Genomic DNA, 21,372 nt, shown 5'->3' with positions numbered 1-21,372 from the left:
CTTGTTGTGGTATGCCAGTAACCCTGAATTTTCCTTAGCTTTGCCCAAAGTGCCTGCTGGAGCTTTGGCATATCCCATTAAGCTACAAAGTCTTTGAGTAAAAGGTGTGGCATATTTTGATTCTATGGGCAGCCTAACAAAATTGGGGAGAGGCTTACTGCCAGGTTGGCCAGTAGGAAAATTTTTTGGCCATGGAGATCAATGAAACACATAAAAATAGAAAAAAAACCCTAGAGTCCTCAACTGCTTCTGCAATGACAGTAACAAAGTTGCAGAACAGAATGCAGAGAACCACCATTAAAAAAACCTACAAGGGTGAGTTTCATTGTTGATGCTGGAAGTGGGAGTCGTCCAAAAACCAACAGGTTGATAGGGTACAAAGAAACAAATTTATTTTGACATAAAGCTACAGACCAATGATTTGCCAATGATTGGTACCAAGAATTGGTAAGTGTATAATAGGAAAAGGAAGTGGTTTTGCCATGTAGCCAAAACAAAAAATAACACACTGGCAACCCCGCATCCTCCAAAAGATAAGAAAAGATGCAGAAGAAGGTCTCTAATCTTTGGGTCCAGAGTCTTTATGGAGGATTTACATCAAGGACTGGACAAGAATTAAGTCAGGTTGTGGTCTGTACTGGAGAGAAAAGAGACATGCGAGGAAGCTCACAAATCCATCAACTGAGAGAGCCTCGTGCTGGAGAAGGGCTGGAGGCAGGATCAGAAGAGGACTTAAATTCAAATACCAACTCTTGCTTCCGTATCTGTCACTGCTGATCTCTCTCTGAGCCTCAGTTTCCTTATCTGTAAAATACGAGGGATAGCTTCTGAGATGCCGAATGGGTTCATGACCAAGGTCATGCAGCGTCTGCTGGTATCTTCGGCACCTCTTTACGTGCACAGCCCTTGGTCAACAGTCTACTCCGAGCAGGGTTCGCTCCCGCTTTAGTTCACTTCCCCAGGCAGGGATCACGTGTCAGTGCCTACTGGGTTACTATGGAAACGAAAGAACGCCGTCCCCACCGGAAGTGGTTCCCCGAAGAGTACAATCCTTCTAAAGGAGGTCATAGAGAGCTAGAGCTCGAAGAAACCTCAGCCATCCTCTAGTTCAGACCTCTCGCTTTTCAGGTGGGGAAGCCGAGGCTCAGGGAGGGGGCAAAGCCTCGCCTAACGTCACACACGTAGAGTTGGCAGCCTCCTTCCCTCCTCCCCCCCCCCAGGTATTTGAGAGTTGGGCTTATAGTCGGCTTGGAAAGTTATAGCCCTCAAGTCCCCCTCCAATGCTGATGGTGCCACTTTTTGTGGCGGTGACCGTGGGCTCCTGAAGGTTAAAAGCCAGCTTGACGTGGAGTTCGGGCGTGGTCGTCCGAAGGTTCTGACTTCAAATCCTGCCTCAGACCCTTGCTAGCTGTGTCACCCTGGGCGCCTCATCTTACCTCTCAGCCTCGGTTTTCTCGTCCTGTAAATAACACTTTTCTGCCTCAGTTTCCTAATTTGTAAAACGGGAATGGTCGTCATAGCAGCTCCCTGTGGTGGCCCAGCCGGCTGGGCCTTGCCCAGGACATTTCATCTCCACTCGGAGCATTTCCCTGTGGCCTGTGCCTGGCACACTCTGCTCCTCTTGCTTCTCCTTAGACTGTGGGCTCCTTGGGAACGGAGACGGTCGTCGTGGCTAGTTTACCTTTAGTCCTCTGGGCTGAGCACAGTGCAAGTGCTAGTTGACTGACTGCCTCACAGGGCCGGTGTAAAGACCAAATAAGAATGATGTATTAAAGCGCTTGGCAAACCTTGTAGCGCCCTACCAATGCTAGCTCTGATCAAGCTGGGAAGCCTTCGGTAGGGTCCTAGGGACGGGACCTGTCTGCTCTCCAGCCCGGCTAGGGAGCTGGAGAGACTCACAGCTAGAAAGATGGCCATCTGTGGTGGTGACTTCCCTAGCCACGGCCACCGAGGAAACGAAAGAAAAAAAATGAAAAGCACCACCAAGCCAGCGAGATGGCCCGGGGCATCTCAGACAGAATGAAGCACCGCCTCTTTTCGGATGGCCTGAAGCAGGGTGGAACCCAGAGCCCCTCGGACCGAGTTCTCGGGAGGGCGCTTCTGCCCGACGGACCGTTTCGCTCTCCCTCGCGCCCTCTCCCCCACCCCCCGCCGGGTTGCCGTGGAAACGGAGGAGGGAGTGCGGATGCAGCGAGTGGCCGGAGCGGGGCCTCTGCTTCTTCCCCTCGGAGTGGGCTCGATTCCGTCGCCAAGATGGTGAGTGTCCCGGCGGAGAGCTGCGCCGCGGGCCGGGCGGAGGGGCCTGGCCGGGACCTGGGGGTGGGCTGAGAGGGTGCCGCGCGCTCCCGGGACCCCTTCCTTCAGGCTGGGCCGACGGCTGGTGGGTGGGAGGGGGAAACAGCGTCAGAGACCCCAGCCCCCCACGTGTACCCCGACACGTACCCGTGGACCCTCACTCTCTGCTGCCCTCCCTCCCCCCTCCTCTTCCTTCCCCTTCTCCTTTTCCTCCTCTCATCCCCTTTTCTCTCCTTTCTCTCCTCCTTCTTTCTTCTCCCTTCATGCTCCTCCTCCTCACTCTCCTCCCTGCCTTCATCTCTGCCTTCTCACTCTCTTCCCCTCGGTCCTCCGCTTCCCCCTGCCTTGATGTCCTCCTCACCCCCCTTTTCCCTCTTCCTCCCCCTTTCTTCTCCCCTCCTCTCCTTTATCTCCTCCTCCTTCCCCTCCTCTTCCTTCTCTCTCCTTCCTCTTCCCTCTCCTTTTACCTCCTTCCCCCCTCGATCTCCTCCTTCTTTCCCTCACCGTCCTCCTCTTCCTCCCCCCATCCTCCGCCTCCTGCTCGGTCACCACGGACACCACCGACCCGCAGCCACGTTCGCGAGGGAGCCCAGACACTGGTTAGAAAAAGGAGTGCGGGGGAAGCGGTACTGAGGCTGCCGACCCGCCCGGAGGCCGCCCGGGGAGTGGGGGAAGAGACCCCGAGAACCGAGGCTTCTGCGTCCGCTGCGTGCTGGCCTCGCACAAGCGGGCTTTGCTTCTTCACGGCGCTTGGGGAGGAATGCAGGATCTGCAGCTGGAGAAAGTGGGTTTGACCCCCTGCCGATTCTTATCCCCTGGGTGGCCTTGGGCACGTCATTTCACCTTGGTCTCATGAAAGAGTTGGACCAGGTGTCTTCTAAATGTGATCCACATTTCCAGGTGGGAGAGAATATTTCTCCACTTTATTTTTTATATTTATCTCACTCCTAGGGAAGAAATTTCACCAGTGCCTTGGAATTCTTTTGTAACAGGATCTGTTGATGCTAGAATTGTTTGTTTCTGTTTGGATGAAGCCCAGTTCACACCACAGTTATTATTTTCCTGGTTTTTCAGATGCTTTCAAGAGCCAAGCCTGCTGTAGGTGGAGACCTACAGCAAGTTGACAAGAGGAAGAAGAAAGGAAGGAAGATTCCCAAACTAGAAGAGCTGCTCTCACAAAGAGATTTCACTGGAGCCATTACCCTACTGGAGGTAACCTCTTTATCTCTTAACTTCTTTTGGGGCCTCAGTTTCTCAGATGTAAAATGAGGGGGTTTGAACTAAATGATGTCTGAGGTCTCTTCCAGCTTTAGCTTTCTGATTCTAATACCAACTTGTGAATGTCCATTTTTTTTTACACAGGTCTAAAACCCTGAATTGACCCTGTAAGTAACTCTCAATTAACAAGCATTTATTAAGCTCCTACTATGTGACCTAAGGCTAGTATATACCTTTTGAAGATTAAATACTTTTTTTATACCTAGATTCCATCTGATTTACCCCATGGTTGGAAAAAGTAACTGGTCCCTGTGCTGTGATGGTAATGTGTCATTTAATATAACAATCATTCACACAACTTAAATATCTTGTTCAACTCAAACCTTGACCACTTAGTGATTTATTCCGATAATATGTGTTACACCATTTTGTGTAAGTTTAAAGAATTCTGAGTTTTGTTACATTTACTGTAATAAAAAATAACTAGCTTTTAGAAAATGCTTTTTAGTAATCATATGGGGCTCATGTGAAGTTAAAGCAGGAGAGATAGAGGAAAGGACACTTATATAGAAGAAGAAAAAGAGGAAGAAGGCCTAGTTAAAATTTTCTTGTGGCATGATGCCAAAATAATTTCTAAAGCACCACTCCAACTATGTTATTCCTAGTCAGTCAATAATATGAATTATATATATATAAAGCTAAGTATACTGTGCCATTCTGCTGTTTGCTATTCTATATTTGTTTTTTCAGCATTTGTCTCTTTTAGAGAATTGATTATGTTTTATCCTTATTTTATAATGGAACACCTAACATTATGCATAATCACTCCCTTGTGATGATAATGGTAATGTGAATTGTATTTGTCAGAGGAGTAGGTTTTTCTAGGTAAGAAAATTATTCTCATTCAATCAGCAGTAATGATTGATGTCATGTATTCTTATGTATTTATTCATTCCTATTACTATGAATATCTCAGTTTCTCCAAAGCAATAAGATATCTTTACCCTCAAAGTGCAGTGACCTGGGGAGCAGATAGCTCAGGGTTTTTAGGGCTGCTTGAAGATATCTTAACTAAATTCAATGACCCACTAAAAGAAGATTCTACATTGATAAGTCTTTATTTAGCCCTCAAGGGGTTCTTAATAGTTATTCTTGGATTGACTGGGCAGACAACTTTCTTCCTCCATCACTAAATACTGCAAGTCATAAGAGGTGGTTTTCTAGGGAATTTTGTGTTAAGAGAGACTGATCTGTATTTGATTTTTTTTTAGAGTGACTTAGGAATTTGCTTAAATTTAGGAGGAAAGAACCTTTGGATAAGGTGTATATGCCTGGTAAGAGGGTAAGCTATCCTGAAAGATGTAGGCTGGGAATTTTTTATTTTTGCCTTGTCTGGAACCAATATTGCTATATCTACTTTTTAAAGTTCACTGAAGCATAATGGATTTTGCTTCATTTTTTATTTTGACTTTGTGAATCTGGTTTGAATGTGTTTCTTATAAACTTGCTATTGATTTTTGCTTTCTAATCCATTTTGCTAGCCTTTTCTGTTTTTACACTCAAAATTATTGTTAGTTGTATGTTTCAATCTATCCTATTCTTTTATACTTTCTTCCTCTCTTTGATACCCTTCCTACTCTTTATAAAGAAAAAGGAGGTGTTCAGAGAGGTGCGCTTAACATCAGTGATCTATTTTTGATTCAGTAAATTTCCATTCCACTACTCCTTTTTTTCCCTTGCCCAGTCTTTGAAAATAGATTCTTATGTTTTGTTTTCTTCCTTTTAGGCCATCCTAGGAAAGTGGAATTTGTGTTATTTATGACTAATACCTCCCTAAATCTATAATCCTTCTTAATTCTCCACTCTCTTCTAGTACCTGCCTGATTATCTGTTCAGTTTAATGTAGTTCTATACCACACTCTGTGTATGTATTCAACTCACCTTTGTTGGGTTCAGATGGAAGTGAGATTTGTATTTAGTCTGTTCTCCCCACCCTTTTCTCCTTGTTCGTGTAGTCTTCTACAGAAGTACTCTGCTTATGGAAGATAAGTTCCATCCTCTTTTTTCTTCCCTAATGCATTATTTTTTTCCTTCCCTTTTCTTTTTTCTCTTAAAATCATAAAAATATAACAAAATTGGGCCCAGACAGTTTTATGCTCCATTAATCACTACTGAAGACATTAGTGTTGTAATAGAACACTTATTCCTTTGCCCTCTTTGGAGTATAAACATTTCATCATTATAAAGACCCTTCTGATTGTTCCCCACCCACCCCCTCCACTTATATTCAGCTTTGCCAGTTAAGTTATTCCTGGTTTTAAGCCTTTATCTTTTGTCCCAAGCTTTCCTCTCCTTTTGTAGCTACCAGGCCTTACGTGATCCTGACTGTGGCTTTCTTCTTGGGTACTTCAACACTTTCATTCTGGATTCTTTTCCATATTTTTTAATTTGACCTGGATGCTCTGGATTTTGGCTATGACATTACTGGGAGTTTTCCTTTTGAGATTTGTCAGGAATTGACTAGCAGATTCTGTTTTAACTTAGTTTTCAAAGAATTTGCTTGCTTGAGTAAGTTTTTGCCCTTTCTGTACTAAGATGTTATTTTCCTTCCAATTCTTTGCTCAACAGCTCTCATTTTCTTTCCCATTCTTTCTTCTATAGCTATTTCCTTTTTGATTCTTTTCTCTAGAACTCTTATTTCATTTATGTGGTCATTTGAAAACTCTTTCTTCCATTGTTTTAGGAATTCCTGTAGTACTTATGGCAAGTCTATGATTGTCTTTGTATATAGATAATGTAGTGTTATTTTGTCTATGAATTTGCATCTTAAGTTTCCCTGGCTCCATATTATGTTTTTATTATTGGTATTTTTACTCATTTTTCCAGCCTATCTTCCTGAATTGGGATTTGTTGTTGGGGTCAGACTTTGTACACTTCTGGTAAAATAATGAATTTAAACAGCTCTGTGGAATGCTATTACTTTCACTATTTCATAGAACTTTGAGGTTTACAAAATATTTTATGGACTTTCTCATTTGAAAATTAAAAAACCCTAATTTTAAACTGTATAGGGTTCCAAATATCCTTCCAGATTTTGTTAATGTACATACATATATTTGTACCAATGAGTATATTCTCTTTTGTGTTTTACTTTTTTCCACTTAACATTTCATATACAAATTTTAATATGTTGACATGATCCATACATGAAATGAAATCTGGCTTGGTGTCTTCATCAGCTCCCATGGGGCTTAGTTATCATCTCTATGCTGATGATTCCCAGATGTTTATATCCAGCCCTGGTTTCTTTCTTGAGCTCTAGTCTCAATTAACCAATTGCCTTTTGGACCTTTTGAACTGAATGTCATGGAACCATCCCATAGTCAGCATGCCTGCAGTGGAACACATTATCTTTCCCCTAAAACCCACTCCTCTTTTGAACTTCCTTATTTTGGTCAAGGGTACCAACCTACTTCCAGTTCCTAATTTCAGAGTCATTCTTTATTCCTCGTTCACCTTCACACTACCTCATACCCAATCAGCTACAACTTACTGATTTTATTTCCTTAATATCTCTTGTCATTTCTACTTCCTTTAGGGTCAAATGCAAGCCTCTCTTGCATTGATTGATAGCCTTTCACAACCTGAATTCAACCTACCTTTCTAGACTTATTACACATTATTCTCCATCAAGCACTCTAAGGTTCAGCCAAAATGGTCTTCTTTCTGTTCCTCACAACACATCTCCTCATCACCATCTCCGTACCTCTGTACAGGATGTCCCCCATACCTGGAATTCATTCCCTCCTCAGCTCCTTCTCTTAGAAACTCTTTTTTCTAAAAAGCTCTGTTAAAGCATAGCCTCCTATGTAAGGCCTTTCCTAACTCCTTCCCACTGTTAGTCTTTCCTTCCAAAATTGCTTTTTATTTTATGGGTGTGTGTATGTATACGTTGTTATGTTCTTTCTTTGTTTTCTAAGAGAAGCAGTCACATCACGATTTTGGGGTCAGGGTAAGGTGTGTTTCGCTGTGGCTGATTGGTCCAATATGAACTGGGAAGGCTCTCCCACAGGTCAGGTACAAGTAGTCCATTAGAACATTTGGGATAGATGTGTCTTTGGGTTTGCACAGCTCATGTTTCCTTTTGCTATTCTGTTTTGCCCATGAAGTATAGTACCTTCTTTGATGAAGGCAGTCCTATGCCAGCACCTCCCATATCTCACAACTGATTGTAAAATTCTTCAGAGACCTTGAGAGTGTTCTTGTACTGCTTCTTCTGACCTCTGTGTGAGCACTTTCCTTGTGCAAGTTCTCCATCATTTTGGCTACTTGACCAGCCTATCAGAATTGCCTCTCTTAAGTAGAGTTTGAATGCTTCATAGTTCAACTTGAGAGAGGACCTCAGCATCCAGTAGCAAATCTTGCCAGGTGATCTTCAAAATTTTCCCAAGACAATTCAAGTGAAAGCAGTTTGGTTTTCTGATATGATGCTAATGGACTGTTCAGGTTGCATAGCTATACAGCAATGAAGTCAGCACAGTGTCTTTGTAGATCTTCATTTTGGTAGGAAGCCAAATATCTCTTCTTTCCCACACTTTCTTTGAAGCCTCCCAAAGGCTGAGTTAGCTCTGGTAATGCATGAGGCAACCTTGTCAGTGTGGACATCCCTGGAAAGTATAATGCCAAGCTAAATGAACTTATCCACAGCATTCAAAATTTCTCCATTTACTGTGACCAATGAGTAGTTCCACATATTGACAGTGCAGTACAAATTTTTTTGCCAAGATTGGAGTGTGCAACAACATGAAATTCAGGAGACCTGAGTGATAAACAGCTCTTGTTGCTAGAGAACTCAGCAGGTATACATCCAAATAGCAGCCTGAGTGAAGTAAGGCTAGCAGATTAAGGCCAGCTTACTGAAGTTGAAGCTGAATATACATTTTTCTGGAATGGTTTCAGTGAAGGTGAGTGTTGTGAAGGTAGTGTAGGTTTTGGAAGCAGATCTAATCTAGTCAGCAAGTTTGTGCGCCTCCCAAAAGGAGTGAAAGACAGGCTCATGACAGCGCAATTGATACTTGCAGGAAAATGCCAGGTCACCATGACAAACCTTGATGAGGTTAAAAACAATAATTCTATGAAGACCTGGAGACCCTCTCATCATCAGTGTGCCAAAAGAGGACAAGTTTGTAGTTCTGAGCAACTTTAGCACCAGAGTAGGCACAACTATCAGACATAGCAACGAGTCCTGGCGAGGAAAGTAGTCAAAAACATGTACATATGTAGAAGTATAGTCATATGCATATGTATACAAATAGACAGTATGCCAAAAGTCTTAGTGCTGTTTTAAACTTTAATAGTTCTCATATGTTTATTATATATATTTCATATGTACTTTCTTATACATGTATACATATATGTATACACACATATCTATGCATATGTGCATAGCTCTGTGTATATGTACACGTTTTCTTTGATGGAGTACAAACTCCTTAAAGGAAGCAACTATTTGATTTTTGTAGTTGTGTCCCTAGGGCCTAACATAATTCCTGGGATATTAATAATGTGTTTAATGACTGCTTGTTGATCGGTGGATTTTTAAGATGTATTCAGTATCTTGTTGTGTTCATATACATGGATGCCCTGGCCCTACTCTGTCTGGGCCTCAGACTTTAGGGTGCCCTAAGGAGGCTGGGAGCATTTTCTTCTTTGATGACACTGACTCATGCCAACACCTGACTGACTCTCCCCCATTTTTAGGGGGCCTGTGACTAGTGCTCCAGTTTCATTTGACCCCTTAACATCAGGTGGCTATTACAAAGGAATATTTATTTCATACACAGCAAGAGCAAACAAAGTACAGGCATTGTACCCCTTACCCCCTTTTTACTCCTTTCTACCTCCCAGTAGCTTAGGGTCATCTTCTCTCCTACACCATCTTAGGCTTACCAGCTCCCTTCCTACTGGAGTTGTTCCCATCAAGTTCATTCATGTCCAGAGGGAGCATGGATACTGATGAGTTGTTCCTTGAGGCAACGGTTCCCAGCGACTGTGAGCTTGACCACAATCCCTTTACTGGTCACTGAGCTCCCCCAAGAGGGCTGAGGTGAAGTAGAGGAGCCTGAAGCGGTCAGGCATTTTTAAGTGTCTCTGCAGCCGAAGAATCTCCTCTTCATCGCATTGTTACTGACTGGAACCATCTCTTCAATGTATTTCATTACATGTCATCACAAATGTCCCAGACACAAGTTGTCTAGGTTCTCTCTGTGTGAGGAGATGCCTTCCCAGGTGCTGTATACACATGGCTGTTAACACTGTAATTTTGCTTAGTGATTTCTTCTAATTGGAAATTTGAGCTGTTTTTATTATTTTTTTATATATTACTGCTACTACAAAGATCTTAGAATAATTTTTGTTGCTTTTTCTTAATACCATGGGACATATTTCCTGAAGTGGAATTACTAGGGAAAATTGAGCTTATCATGTATTGTCAGATGGCTCTCCAGAATTGTCGAAGTAATGAATAGTCCTGCCCACAACATATTCCTGTGCTAGTTTCACTGCTTGCTTTTGTTAGTTGAAATCATGTCATAGTACCTTAAAGTGCTGTAGAAATGGGAGTTACTTTAAATTTCTTCTTTTCATTGCTAGTGTTGTAGTGATTACGATTTGTATTTTCAGATACTAGTAACAGCGCCATAATTTATAAAGCAATTTACAGTTTACAAAACTCTTCACTTACATGCTTTCTTCAAGCTTCACAATAATCCTGTAAGGTAGATTTTGCAGATAAGGAAGCTGAGGCTGAGAGGGATCATCCCATTGTCAGGTGGCAGAATTGTGACTGAAATTCAAGACTAATGTCAAGTCCAGTGTCCTTTTAATTATAGTATACTATTGCTTATGTGAACTGTCTCCCTTGATTGTTTATTAGATAGATTCAAGGTATTATGTATAGAGTCTTTAGATAGTAAACTTTTTGCTACTTATGTTTCTCATATATATATGTTTCCCCAGTTTATTTTCTGTTTAATATTTATTACATTTGACTTATAAATATTTTATATATATATTCAAACAAATCAATCTTGTTTCTGATTAATCCTTGATTCCTAAATAATCAAAGATTTCTCCATCATAGAACAGATAATTTTGTTATTTAGAGATTAAAAATAATTTTAAAAAGTTTAGTTCTTTATTCATATGACATTCATTATAGTGCATGGTATAAGATATAGAGCAAAGTTAATTCTTTCCCATAATCAACCTGAGCACTTTAAAAAATACATTGTTGGAAATCTGGAATAAATAAATATGTGAAAAGGATTTTCAAAAATTATTCAAACAAACAAACCCTGCATCCATTTGTTGCATTACTCAACAGCCTCTCCTATCAGATTCACACTCTCAAAATTTATTACCCAATCCAGATATGTTCTTTCCTTCCTTCAGAGCCTAGCACATAGTAAATGCTTAATAAATTTGCTTGTTGACTAATTAAGTCAACTGTCAAGAGTCAGAGCCTATCATACAGAAAAAAGGGATTTTTCAGAAAATGAAAAAGAGGAGGAAAAAAGAAGCAGGTGAAATGTAAACTGGAATTTCAATACTATATCAATATGGGTATTCCCTTCAGCAAATCAAAAAAAGTATTTGAGGAGGAACTTAGAAGGAATTCCAAAACTAATAATTAACACTTACTTGAAGGATAGTTCGTTTACTATGGGCTAATGTACAGTTTCTAACTACTAGGACAATGTAATTTAGTTCATGCACATATTCAACTAAAGTGATATGTACTATATAGAAATAGGGACTTAGTAGCTAGAAGAGAAAAAGATGTTGACATTAATACCTTCTTGCTAAATCAGAGGTTCCCAAACTTATTTGGCCTATCCTCTTTAAAAAAAAGTTACTTAGCAACCCCCACTGAAAATCACTTTCTTTAACCCTTTAGTGGTTTTTTAAAAATTGCATAATTTCAGAAAAAAAATTTTTAAATGAGATACCGTAAATTTAATAATTTATTGTAAATTTGTGGGTTTTTTCCTGCATTTAAATTTTCATGACACAATATTGCATCATGTAACCATATAGTGTCTCATTGTAAACTAGTCATTACAAGCACATATTCCTGCCGATGCATGAAAGACTGCCCACTGACACTTGCCTGTCAACACTTGCTTCTTAAGATCTGTCAGTGGACTTCACCGCTGATTGTTTATAACTTGCATTTTGTGTGTTTGTTTGGAAAAGAATGTAATCACCACAACTTTAATTCTGTTACACAACAGATAAAAGGTGTATGAATACCTTTTCAAATTTTCTTCTCTTCTTTACTTATGCTTCCACTGCTCCCTTATTTTTATTCAAGCCTCCCCCAATTGCACCTAAGGCTACTGGCCCCCATTTTTCCAGCACCCCCCATTCACTTAATGTGGCTGCTCCAAATTTTTGTTGCTTTTTATTTTCTGTTGAGAATAACAAAAAAGAAAATTTTTTTAAAAAAGTAAAAAATAGAAGGTCTTCACTTATAGTTGTGATTGAGATGAAAAATTAGCTATTTAGGAATTAGATTTGTACCACTCAGAAAAAAACTATGCCTTTAAAGCCCCAGATGCAAGATGAGTGCCTCTCATGTTTTCATTGTCTCCAATTCAATTGTAAATATTCTTGCTTTTCTGTTGGGGTCCCCTAGACCATTTTGGGAATCCCTAAACCCCGACCCAAGGCTCTTGTCCAGCAAGAGGCCTTGATCTAGTGAGTAATGAAATGAGGCGGGAGACAAGGTGGTGAGAACTGTGTTTATTCCAGCTAGCTCACATGCATATATAGTCTTAATTACGTGAACATTCCTAAGCCTATACCTTGAACCTATCACCTAACATTATTCCTTATATGGGTGTCTTCTTCACTGGACATCCGGAATTGGACAAAGAACTGCCACGTTGCCAACAAAGACGAGACCCTTCCTTCTGAAATCTATCTAGTTCCACCCCTACTGACAAGCCCCCAGGTCATCTGGGCAGGCTCTCAGTGTGGCGTCCTGTGATGGACAGGGATTGGCTCTAACTCATCCCGTTACACTTTTCTAGTTATAATATGAATAATACTGTGATAACTAGATGGTTACGTGGTCATATTGATGAGACACTCCATCTAATGAATGGTACAGATTGAAACCCCATCCAGTGCCTTTTGATCCTATATGGCTCTTGTCCACACCCTTACGTAAATTGTCAGTCTTCCATCCATTGAGCTAGGGACCTTGCTGTAGAAAAATGAACAGATCTTAAATTTTAGCTTTGTGTTGTGAATAAGACGTTACACTTGAAATAAGGAAACTTGGGTTTGAATCATGTCCTGCATTCTTTGCTTGTTAAGTGACCTAAGTAAGTCACAACCTCCTCGAGCTTCAGTTCTCATCTGTAAAATGGAAATAAAAATAACACCTACCTCACAAATGAAATAACGTATTTAAAGTGCCTTGCAAACCTTAAAGCACTGTATAAATGTAGTATTATTACAGATGAGGAAACTGAGAGAAAAATATTGTGATTTACCCAGTGTTACATAGCTTCAAAGGAAAAAAATTAGAGAATCAGACTAAAATGGCTATAATAAGAGGTAAAAAAGTAGATAGACTGAATACATAGTTCTGTACCTTATTTTTTTATTAATGAAAATAATAGGAAAAATTTTATTTCCAAAATATTTCTGAAGCAGGCAGATTGGAGATTATGTTATTAAGTGTCAGCACACAAGAAATTTTGGACATAATCAACAACCCCAATATAGCAAAATTACAATAATCAAGTGACAAACAATAATCCCAAAGTACTTTGGTGAAATTTCAGAAATTGATCCAAATGTTAATAGAAATGATCATTGAGCTGGAGAAATTTGAATTATTACTGACATTTCCATCCAGATAAAGATTTCCATAGAGGAACTGTTTGGTTACTATATGCCTGCTATATAATAGGTGCTTAATAAATGCTTATTAAATTAAATTGAAATGAATTGAAGGAAGATTTGGCTTCCTCAACAAAGCCTAGGTCAAATACAGTAGATAGTGTTGGTACCAGTCTACCCCCCACCAAAAACATATATCCTTTATTCTTTTGCTTCAGGGTAGGATAGAACAGGGAATTTAAAGGGATGTAAAATATGACAGTTATACCACTTCAACTTTGAATGAAGGAGGTAAGGGGAGCATCATTTTCTGACTCCTACTAAGGAGGTAGAAGAGCATATTTAGATCCCATCAGTAGCAGATTATAGCCTGTAACCTTCCTTTCTTTTACAAGAATAAATCTCCTGTATCCTCCCCAAGGCTTTCCCTTCCTTCCCTCCTTTCCAAGGAGTACATACCTTCCTCCTATCCCCAACCCAGATTAAGGAAAGAAATCCTCACGGTACTCACTCCCTTCTCTTCAGGAGGCCTCCCAGAAGACCTAGGGAGTGAGGAAGAGCCTGGGACACCAGAAGCATTGGTTTATGCCTGGTTGCCTCCAAGGTCCCTTCCAATTTGACCATCCCCTCAAACCACTGCAGGAATGTTTTTCTCCTCCTCTAAGAACTGAACTTAATTGCATGTATTATTTCTATGTAATTAATTCCATAAGGGATTTGCATGCTCACGTCATCCTCTTGGTCCCATTTGGTCCCATTTGGTGGCTGTTTGCCTTTGACTACAGTTGTTCTTGCTCTGAAATTTGCTAATTATGTTTCTAAATGGTAAAATGTAAAAACCATAATCATTCATTTTGGCAGGCTGGCTTAACCATTTTCAGACAATATATTTTGTTGGAGGGATGTTGCTTGAATATTGAGAAGTGCCCTAATGTTGGGAAAGAATATTAATAAAATAAGATTGTCTCTTCAGTACATAGAGGCAAAGGCTGAGAGAATGTCCTCTAAATTGATCCATGACTTTGAATGTGGGTAGTCACAATCATCAAGTATTGAAACTAAGCAGAATACTTTGAAGCTTGAAAAAAAAGTAAACTTAAAGCAAATAAGATTAAGTTATGCTTTACCTGGAAGGTATTAAACTTATAGAAATACAAGCTACAGTCACTTTGTCTCTGGCCTTTTCTGTAAAATGAAGGAATAGTCAAGTGATCTCTGAAGTCCCTTCTAGCTTTGTATCCTGACATCCTAAAATGAAATATGAGTTTAAATAAAGTTTTCATAACCTGAGAGTGCTAAACATATAATGGGTTCTTGATGGAAAATATAACATTTAGAATATGTTCTTTAACATTTTGCAATCAACCTTGCCTGCCAAAAAAACCCCAAAACATTTCTTTGTACTATTGTTTAAAGTTGATTACTGGACCAGAGGACACAAGGTCTGAGCCATTTATGGAAGTTCTTATGTTCTTTTGTATTGTACGGTCTAGTGGGAAAAAGCCATGGGCCAAGAGCCAGGAGATCTGGGTTTTAATCCCAGTTTTACCATAACCCAACTATATGGTCCAAGGTAAGTCATGTGATTTCTCTGTACCCTATGTATTTCATCTCACAGAATTGTAAGGATAGTAGTGTATTTCCTAAGTAAAAATCACTACAGAAATAAGTATAATGATAATAATGATGATTTTGCCAGAATGTAATTTTAACTAAAACTAAAAGTTTTACCTTCAGCGTCTATAATTCATTACCTATCAAATGAAAATTTACCTTAATATTTTTAAAAGGATCTAACTTTCAATGTTTATTTCACCACTTATCATTGAAACTTGAAGTTCAAACGTCATGTGGGAGAACAAGATGAGGATGCTGATCTATGGATTGGATATTGTGCTTTTCATCTGGGTGACTACAAGAGAGCTTTGGAGGTGAGTAAAGAAATAATTTTGAGTTGTGATTTCTTAGGAATTCTTTGGGAAAATTTCATCTGAAGAAAATCTTTGTTTCTTTGTACTGAGGAAGTCAGAATTTTATCACTTGATGTTTATTCAGATTTTGTCATTTGAAACTTTATTCTTTGTATAATAACTTTGCTTTTTGAAGCGTAGTTATCTTCTAAATCTTTCTGTTTGGTTATTTCATATTATATGTGATCAGTGTCTCTAATCTACAGGATTCTGGCTCAGAGTATAAGCACTGATGGTAGGTGGGGCTTGGTAGCTATTTGTCACATGTTAAAGTCAGTAAATAGAGCCATTTGATCAATTGAGCATATGTTCTTGGTCTTTAGGTCAGCACAGAATATTTGAGAAGGCTAATAATTGGTGTAGGAGGTCTTAAGAATTAAGAATTAAGTGGGCACTTAATTAATTAGTGAAGACTGGGCTGAAGAAGAAAAGGGACCAGGACAAGCAAGATGACTGTAGGTGTTTCAGGAAAACACCTGTTGAACTGAATTGACTGGAACAGGGTCATTACTTGTGGAGGCTGGAGAAGAAAGGGAAGATAGGCCTAGGAACATCGTAAAGAAAACAAATAGAATGCTGACATTTGGGGAAAGAGGTTTTAAAAATTTGAAAGGCTATCTGAAAAGCATAGTTGGCAACATGAATTTATTTTTTTTTATTTTATTTATTTTCAGTGTTCTACAATCACTACTATATAACTCAGATTTTTTTTCTCCCCCTCCTCCTCCTTTCCCCTACCTCCCCACTCCTTCCCCAAGACGGCATACAATTTTATATAGGTTCTACACATACATTTCTATTAAATACATTTTCACCATAGTCCTGGGCAACATGAATTTCAAAATGTGACCTTGGTGGAAAATAAAACTCTAAGCAAATAAATAAAGCTAAGAAACTGATCAGTGGCATGGCATGGTGGATAGAGAGCCCACTGAAACCAAAGCAACAAGGGTTCCAATCCATGCTTTTGCCACATGATGGCAGTGTGACCTTAGGCAACTACCCAAGACTGTGAGTTACAGAGAGGGTACAGGAGTCTCCATACCAATAAGATCTGTCATAGCTCCAGGTCGTTTCCCTAACTCTAAGAACTTGTGCAAACAGCATTATTTATACTCTCTACCTCTTAAGGGATCTGAACTGAGAAGATTCTCTGTGTACTTGAGGGTCCACATCTTGAGGTTAAATTAGGACCAGGCCATGTTTGGAATAAGAAAAGCCTTTATTCAAATTCTGCTTCACATACTAGCTGGGTGATCATCTGCAAGTCATTTAATCTATCTGAGCCTCAGTTTCCTTGTCTGTCAAATGAGGATAATGAGACAGGTAGTATCTACCTCATAGACATGTTTGTTGTGAGGCTCCAACTGGATAATGTATGTAAAGTGATTTGCAAACTTTGAAGCATTATGAAAATATCATTATGCCTACTTCTACAAAAGGAAAATATCTCAGCAGCCTTCCATTTGTATAGCTTGTTGACTCAGACTTAAAATTTTAGCAATCTGACATCTCTACAGCTTGCAACCTTGGATCAATTTTGCAAGAAGGGAGAGATTGGGGTGAGTGGGGCAGCATTCCTCCCAGAATTAGGTAGGTTGTGCTCTAGCAAGCTGCTTAGCCTTTCAGGGAAAGAAAAGCACAAGGGAATCTGTGATTTCCTAAAAGGTAAGTTGCTCTCCTGCTTTATTACTTAAATATAACAGTTTAACATCCTGCATTTCAGGAATATGAATCTGTGACAAAGGAAGAGGGTTGTAATCCTGAAGTTTGGGTGAACTTGGCTTGTACGTACTTCTTTCTTGGGATGTATAAACAAGCAGAAACAGCAGGCTTTAAAGGTGAGATGAACTCTTCAGTTACATTCCTTTCTGCAGCAGCAGTAGTTTTTGAGATTTTAAAACTTTTTTCCCCATCTTCCCAAAGCAGAAACTAAATTACTTGATAAATTAGCAAGATTATGTATGTTTTATATAGAATTTAGTGTGGATTTGTGCTGCTTTATGTTTGAGAAAACTGATTTTTTTCCAGCTTTTAAGCATAGTACACGTGCTATTTCAAGTAGCTACCAGAATAGCAGCTAACATAGCTTTTCCTATCTTAGAATGCTGTTAAGGAAAGAGAATTTTTCCAAGATTATCAGCTTACCAAAATTAAACTTTATTTCTGCTTCTCTAGCTGTGATGAACATCCAGGAGAAGAGGGAAAGGGCAGTATTTCTTCTTCCTAATTTAAGGAAATAGGAATTAGATGCTGTTAGAATAGAAAAGGGGGAGGATAACTATAGGGGACAAGAAAAGACAATGCTGCCCTTTTCCCAAGCCCTTTTATAACAAGATATTACTGTTCTTGCTCTAAATTGAATTTATTTGATGTATCTGTTGTGCTTGTCTTTTCAGTGACTGCTTTATCCTTTTCTAAAAGGTAGGGGTCAGAACTGGAAATTGAAAAAATTCTTGACTACTTTGCTCACCTCCCAACCCCTATCCTCATAATCACTACAGAAGAACTATACTCAAGACTATTTAGAGATCATGTGGTGTATACATATAGGAATGGGGGAAGAGAAAAAGAGTAGGAAAAAGGTTGTGGAGAGTAGGTAGAGAAGAACCAATTGAAATTTAGGAAAATCCAAGGATAGTTTGCCTAGCATAAGTTTATTTAACTTGGGGAAGAATGTATTAAAAAATTGGGAGAATTTTTTGGGAAGAATTTTAGTTCAAGTCTTTCACAAAAATTGTAACAGCTCCAGTTTATATAGGTCTTGCTTCCCTTTTTCCATACCACATAATTTAGTATTTATATACTGCCTTATATTGTTCTCTAATTTTTTAATGTCATTCAGTAAACATTAGCACCATGTACTAAGCACTCTGCTAAGCTCCAGGGATACAAAGAAAGGTAAAGACGGTCCCTCAAGGTGCCTTAAGGAGCTCCCAGTCTGTGGGGAGGACAACATATAAACAACTGTGTACGCTCAAGCCATATACAGGATAAATTGGAAATAATCAAGAGAGAGAAGGCACTGGAATTAAGGGGAATGGCTTCCTGAGAAAATGAGCTTCTTGTAGAAGGTGGTTTTTAGCTGTACTTTAAGAATGTTAGAAAAACCGGGAGTCAGAGATGAGGAAGGGAGAACATTCCACTGAAAATGTCCAGAGATGGAGCATATTGTTTGAGGGACATCAAGGAAGCTAGTGTCACTAGGTTGAATAGTATGTGATAGGGAGCAAGGGGTAAGAACACTAGAAAAGTAAGGGAGAGGTCAGGTTATGAAGGGTTTTGAAAAGCAAGTGGATGTTATTAGATACTGAAGGTTATAGAAAGCCACTAGAATTTACTGAGTAGAGATGATATGATCAGACTTTCACTGTAGGAAAATCATTTTGACAGTTGAGTGGAAGTTGAACTGGAGCAAGGAAAGACTTGTGACAGGGAGACCAACTCTCAGGCTATTGCAATGAGTTTTTGCTTTCCAACTCAATTGTAAGCTTGAGAATAAGAATTCTATCTCATACTTCTCTGATTTCCCTATCAGTGACTTATACATTCCCAATAAATATTGGTTGGTGGATTTTCTTTGGAAGTTTGTCTTTAGTCATAAGAAACAGAAAAGAAACTCTCCACTGGAAGACTGTGAGCCACCTGTGTATCTGTCTTAGAGGAATGGGACATATGTATGAATGAACAAATGAAAACATGTATTAAGTGATGGAAGGATTATACAAGATACATAAGTGGAGCGGAGAAAAGGATCCTTTTATGGAATATTCCAGAGAAATGGAGGGTTAGAATCAGAGCCCATTCTAAAGAAAGAATGTAGGGAAGAAGTCACAGGTCATAATACAAATGCATGTGCTGAGGTGACTGTGTTTCTGGCTGGGTATAGTTTGGCATGTGCTGAACAATATAAAGCAGAGTGTCCTTGTTTTCTGCTCTGAGACTGGAGAACTCTGCTTTGGGCCACAGCAATAGCATCTGATTAAGGGAAGCTGAGTCCAAGGGTTATCTCCTCTTTGGCTCCCTCTGCTAATGCTTCCATAATGGTTGGGTATATAGACGAAAGCAGCAGGATTTTTTTATTATTGCAGAGATCTCTGAGAATCAGAAGTAGGAGTTGAAGAAGTGCAATTCAGGGGTTGTTCTATTCCATTAAAGGTATTAGTCTGATATGGACCACTCAGTTCTGTAACAGCCAGCTTGTATTTTCTTTCAGCTCCCAAAAGCCGACTCCAAAATCGTCTCCTCTTCCACTTGGCTCACAAGGTATTATATTTCTGCTTAATTTGTGTACATTGCCTTATTTTTCCTTTTTCTGTCTTCCTTTTTCCTCCCATTATAAATATTAATAGAAAGCCTGCCAACTGTTGGTAATGAAATTTTTCAGAACAAGTATTCCATATTCTTATGGATCATACTGCAGGGATGAGGAACATGTGGCCTTAAAGCCACATGTGGCCCTGTAGGTCCTCAGGTATGACCTTTTGACTGAGTCCAAGTTTTTTACAGATTAAATCCTTTTTTTAAAGGGGATTTGTTCTATGAAGTTTGCATTCAGTCAAAGGGTTGCACTTGAGGATCTAGAGGGCCACATGTGATATGTTGCCCACCCTTGGACTATAGCTATGCAGGATTGTTTTGCCCATTAATTTCTTTATCCTTGTATCGTAGTTGTAGATGGCCTCAAGGCCACATGTGGCCCTCTAGGTCCTCAGGTATAACCTTTTGACTGAGTCTAAATTTTTTACAGAATAAATCCTTTTTTTAAAGGAGATTTGTTCTGTGAAGTTTGGATTCAGTCAAAGGGTCACACTTGAGGACCTAGAGGACCACATGTAGTGTGTTACCCACCCTTGGACTATAGCTATGCAGGATTGTTTCTTCCATTAATTTCTTTATCCTCATATCATAGTTGTAGATGCTGGCATTTAATTTCTTTGTGGAAGTAGTCATTAAAGAGGTCAATTTGAATCAGCTATATTCTAAATTCCTATCACTTCAACTCATTTTATAAAACTCTTATGATGATGATTTTGATCCCATTATCATGTAAGAATAATTTTAAAATGGCCTCTTTTCATATTATTTGCTTGCTAATCACCAAATTGAGATAAGTGGTAACTAGAGTCATCAGATCTCTTTTCTAGGCCACAGTTTGAAAAATAGTAGTTGAGTCTGTCCACTTATCACATTGACAGAAGCAAAATAATTTTTGTTAATGTTCGTATTCCACCTCTGAAGCTTGCTATTTATTGATCAGTCAGTCAAACAAGTTTTTTTTTTAATATTAAGTGCCATCTATGGGCCAGGCATTGTATTAGTATTAGAGATATAAATACAAAAAATAAACGTAACAGTATCTATCTTCAAGTAGCTTATGTTCTAATGAGGCAGACAACACGTGCATATACAACCCGTGTATATACAGAATAAGTAAAAACTAAATACAAAGTAGTTAGAGAAGGAGAGCCCTAGCAGTTGAGAAGGCCAGGAAAGGCTTTGTTTAGAAGGTGATGCTTAAGTTGTGTCTTGAAAGAAGTGAGGAATTCACCGAGGGAGAGATGAGGAGAGAAGGCATCCTAGGCATGACGGGTGACCTGTGCCAAGAAGGGCGATGGAGGGCCATGTGAGGAACAGCTAGGCCAGTGTGGCTAAATTGTAGAAGGCAAGATGGTGAACAGTGTAAATAAGGCTGGCATGAGAGACTGGAGTCAGGTTATGAAGGACTCTCAAAGCTGGAGGAGTTCTGGTCAGATCTGAGCTTAAGGAAAATTCCTTTGGCAGCTGTGTGGAGGATGGATTTGGTGAGGAAGAGGTTGAGACAGTGATACCAGATAGACCTTTGCAATAGTTTAGGAGAAGAGTAATGAGCACCTGAACTAGGTTGGTTGCTCTGGAATAGAGAGAAGGGGCTAGCAAGGAGAGATATTGTGGAGGTAGAAATAGCAAGATCTGTCAGCCAGTTGAGGTTAAG

General features: G+C 39.6%; 1 protein-coding gene across 4 annotated transcripts in view; it reads left to right on the top strand.

Moving 5' to 3' along the window:
- The first annotated feature begins 381 nt into the window (after nucleotides 1–381).
- Nucleotides 382–21,372, top strand: part of IFT56 (intraflagellar transport 56) — a 67,208-nt gene continuing 46,217 nt past the window's right edge. For 2 of the 4 annotated variants that reach the window (XR_011976193.1, XM_072650096.1), the window contains exons 1-5: nucleotides 382–2,256; nucleotides 3,370–3,507; nucleotides 15,267–15,359; nucleotides 17,125–17,239; nucleotides 19,615–19,664. Coding sequence is in view for 3 of the 4 variants with exons in the window: in XM_072650096.1 (XP_072506197.1) it covers nucleotides 1,996–2,256; nucleotides 3,370–3,507; nucleotides 15,267–15,359; nucleotides 17,125–17,239; nucleotides 19,615–19,664 (657 nt within the window). In the remaining variant the exon portion in view is untranslated. Of the gene's footprint in view, nucleotides 2,257–2,438; nucleotides 3,080–3,369; nucleotides 3,508–3,655; nucleotides 3,681–15,266; nucleotides 15,360–17,124; nucleotides 17,240–19,614; nucleotides 19,665–21,372 lie in introns of those variants that run through there. The other 2 variants (XM_072650097.1, XM_072650099.1) reach the window with 2 other exon arrangements.

The sequence above is a fragment of the Notamacropus eugenii genome, chromosome 3, assembly GCF_028372415.1.
Source record: "Notamacropus eugenii isolate mMacEug1 chromosome 3, mMacEug1.pri_v2, whole genome shotgun sequence".
Lineage (NCBI taxonomy): Eukaryota > Metazoa > Chordata > Mammalia > Diprotodontia > Macropodidae > Notamacropus > Notamacropus eugenii.
Note: the sequence above shows the minus strand (reverse complement) of the source record. Positions and strands in the feature narration are given on the sequence as shown.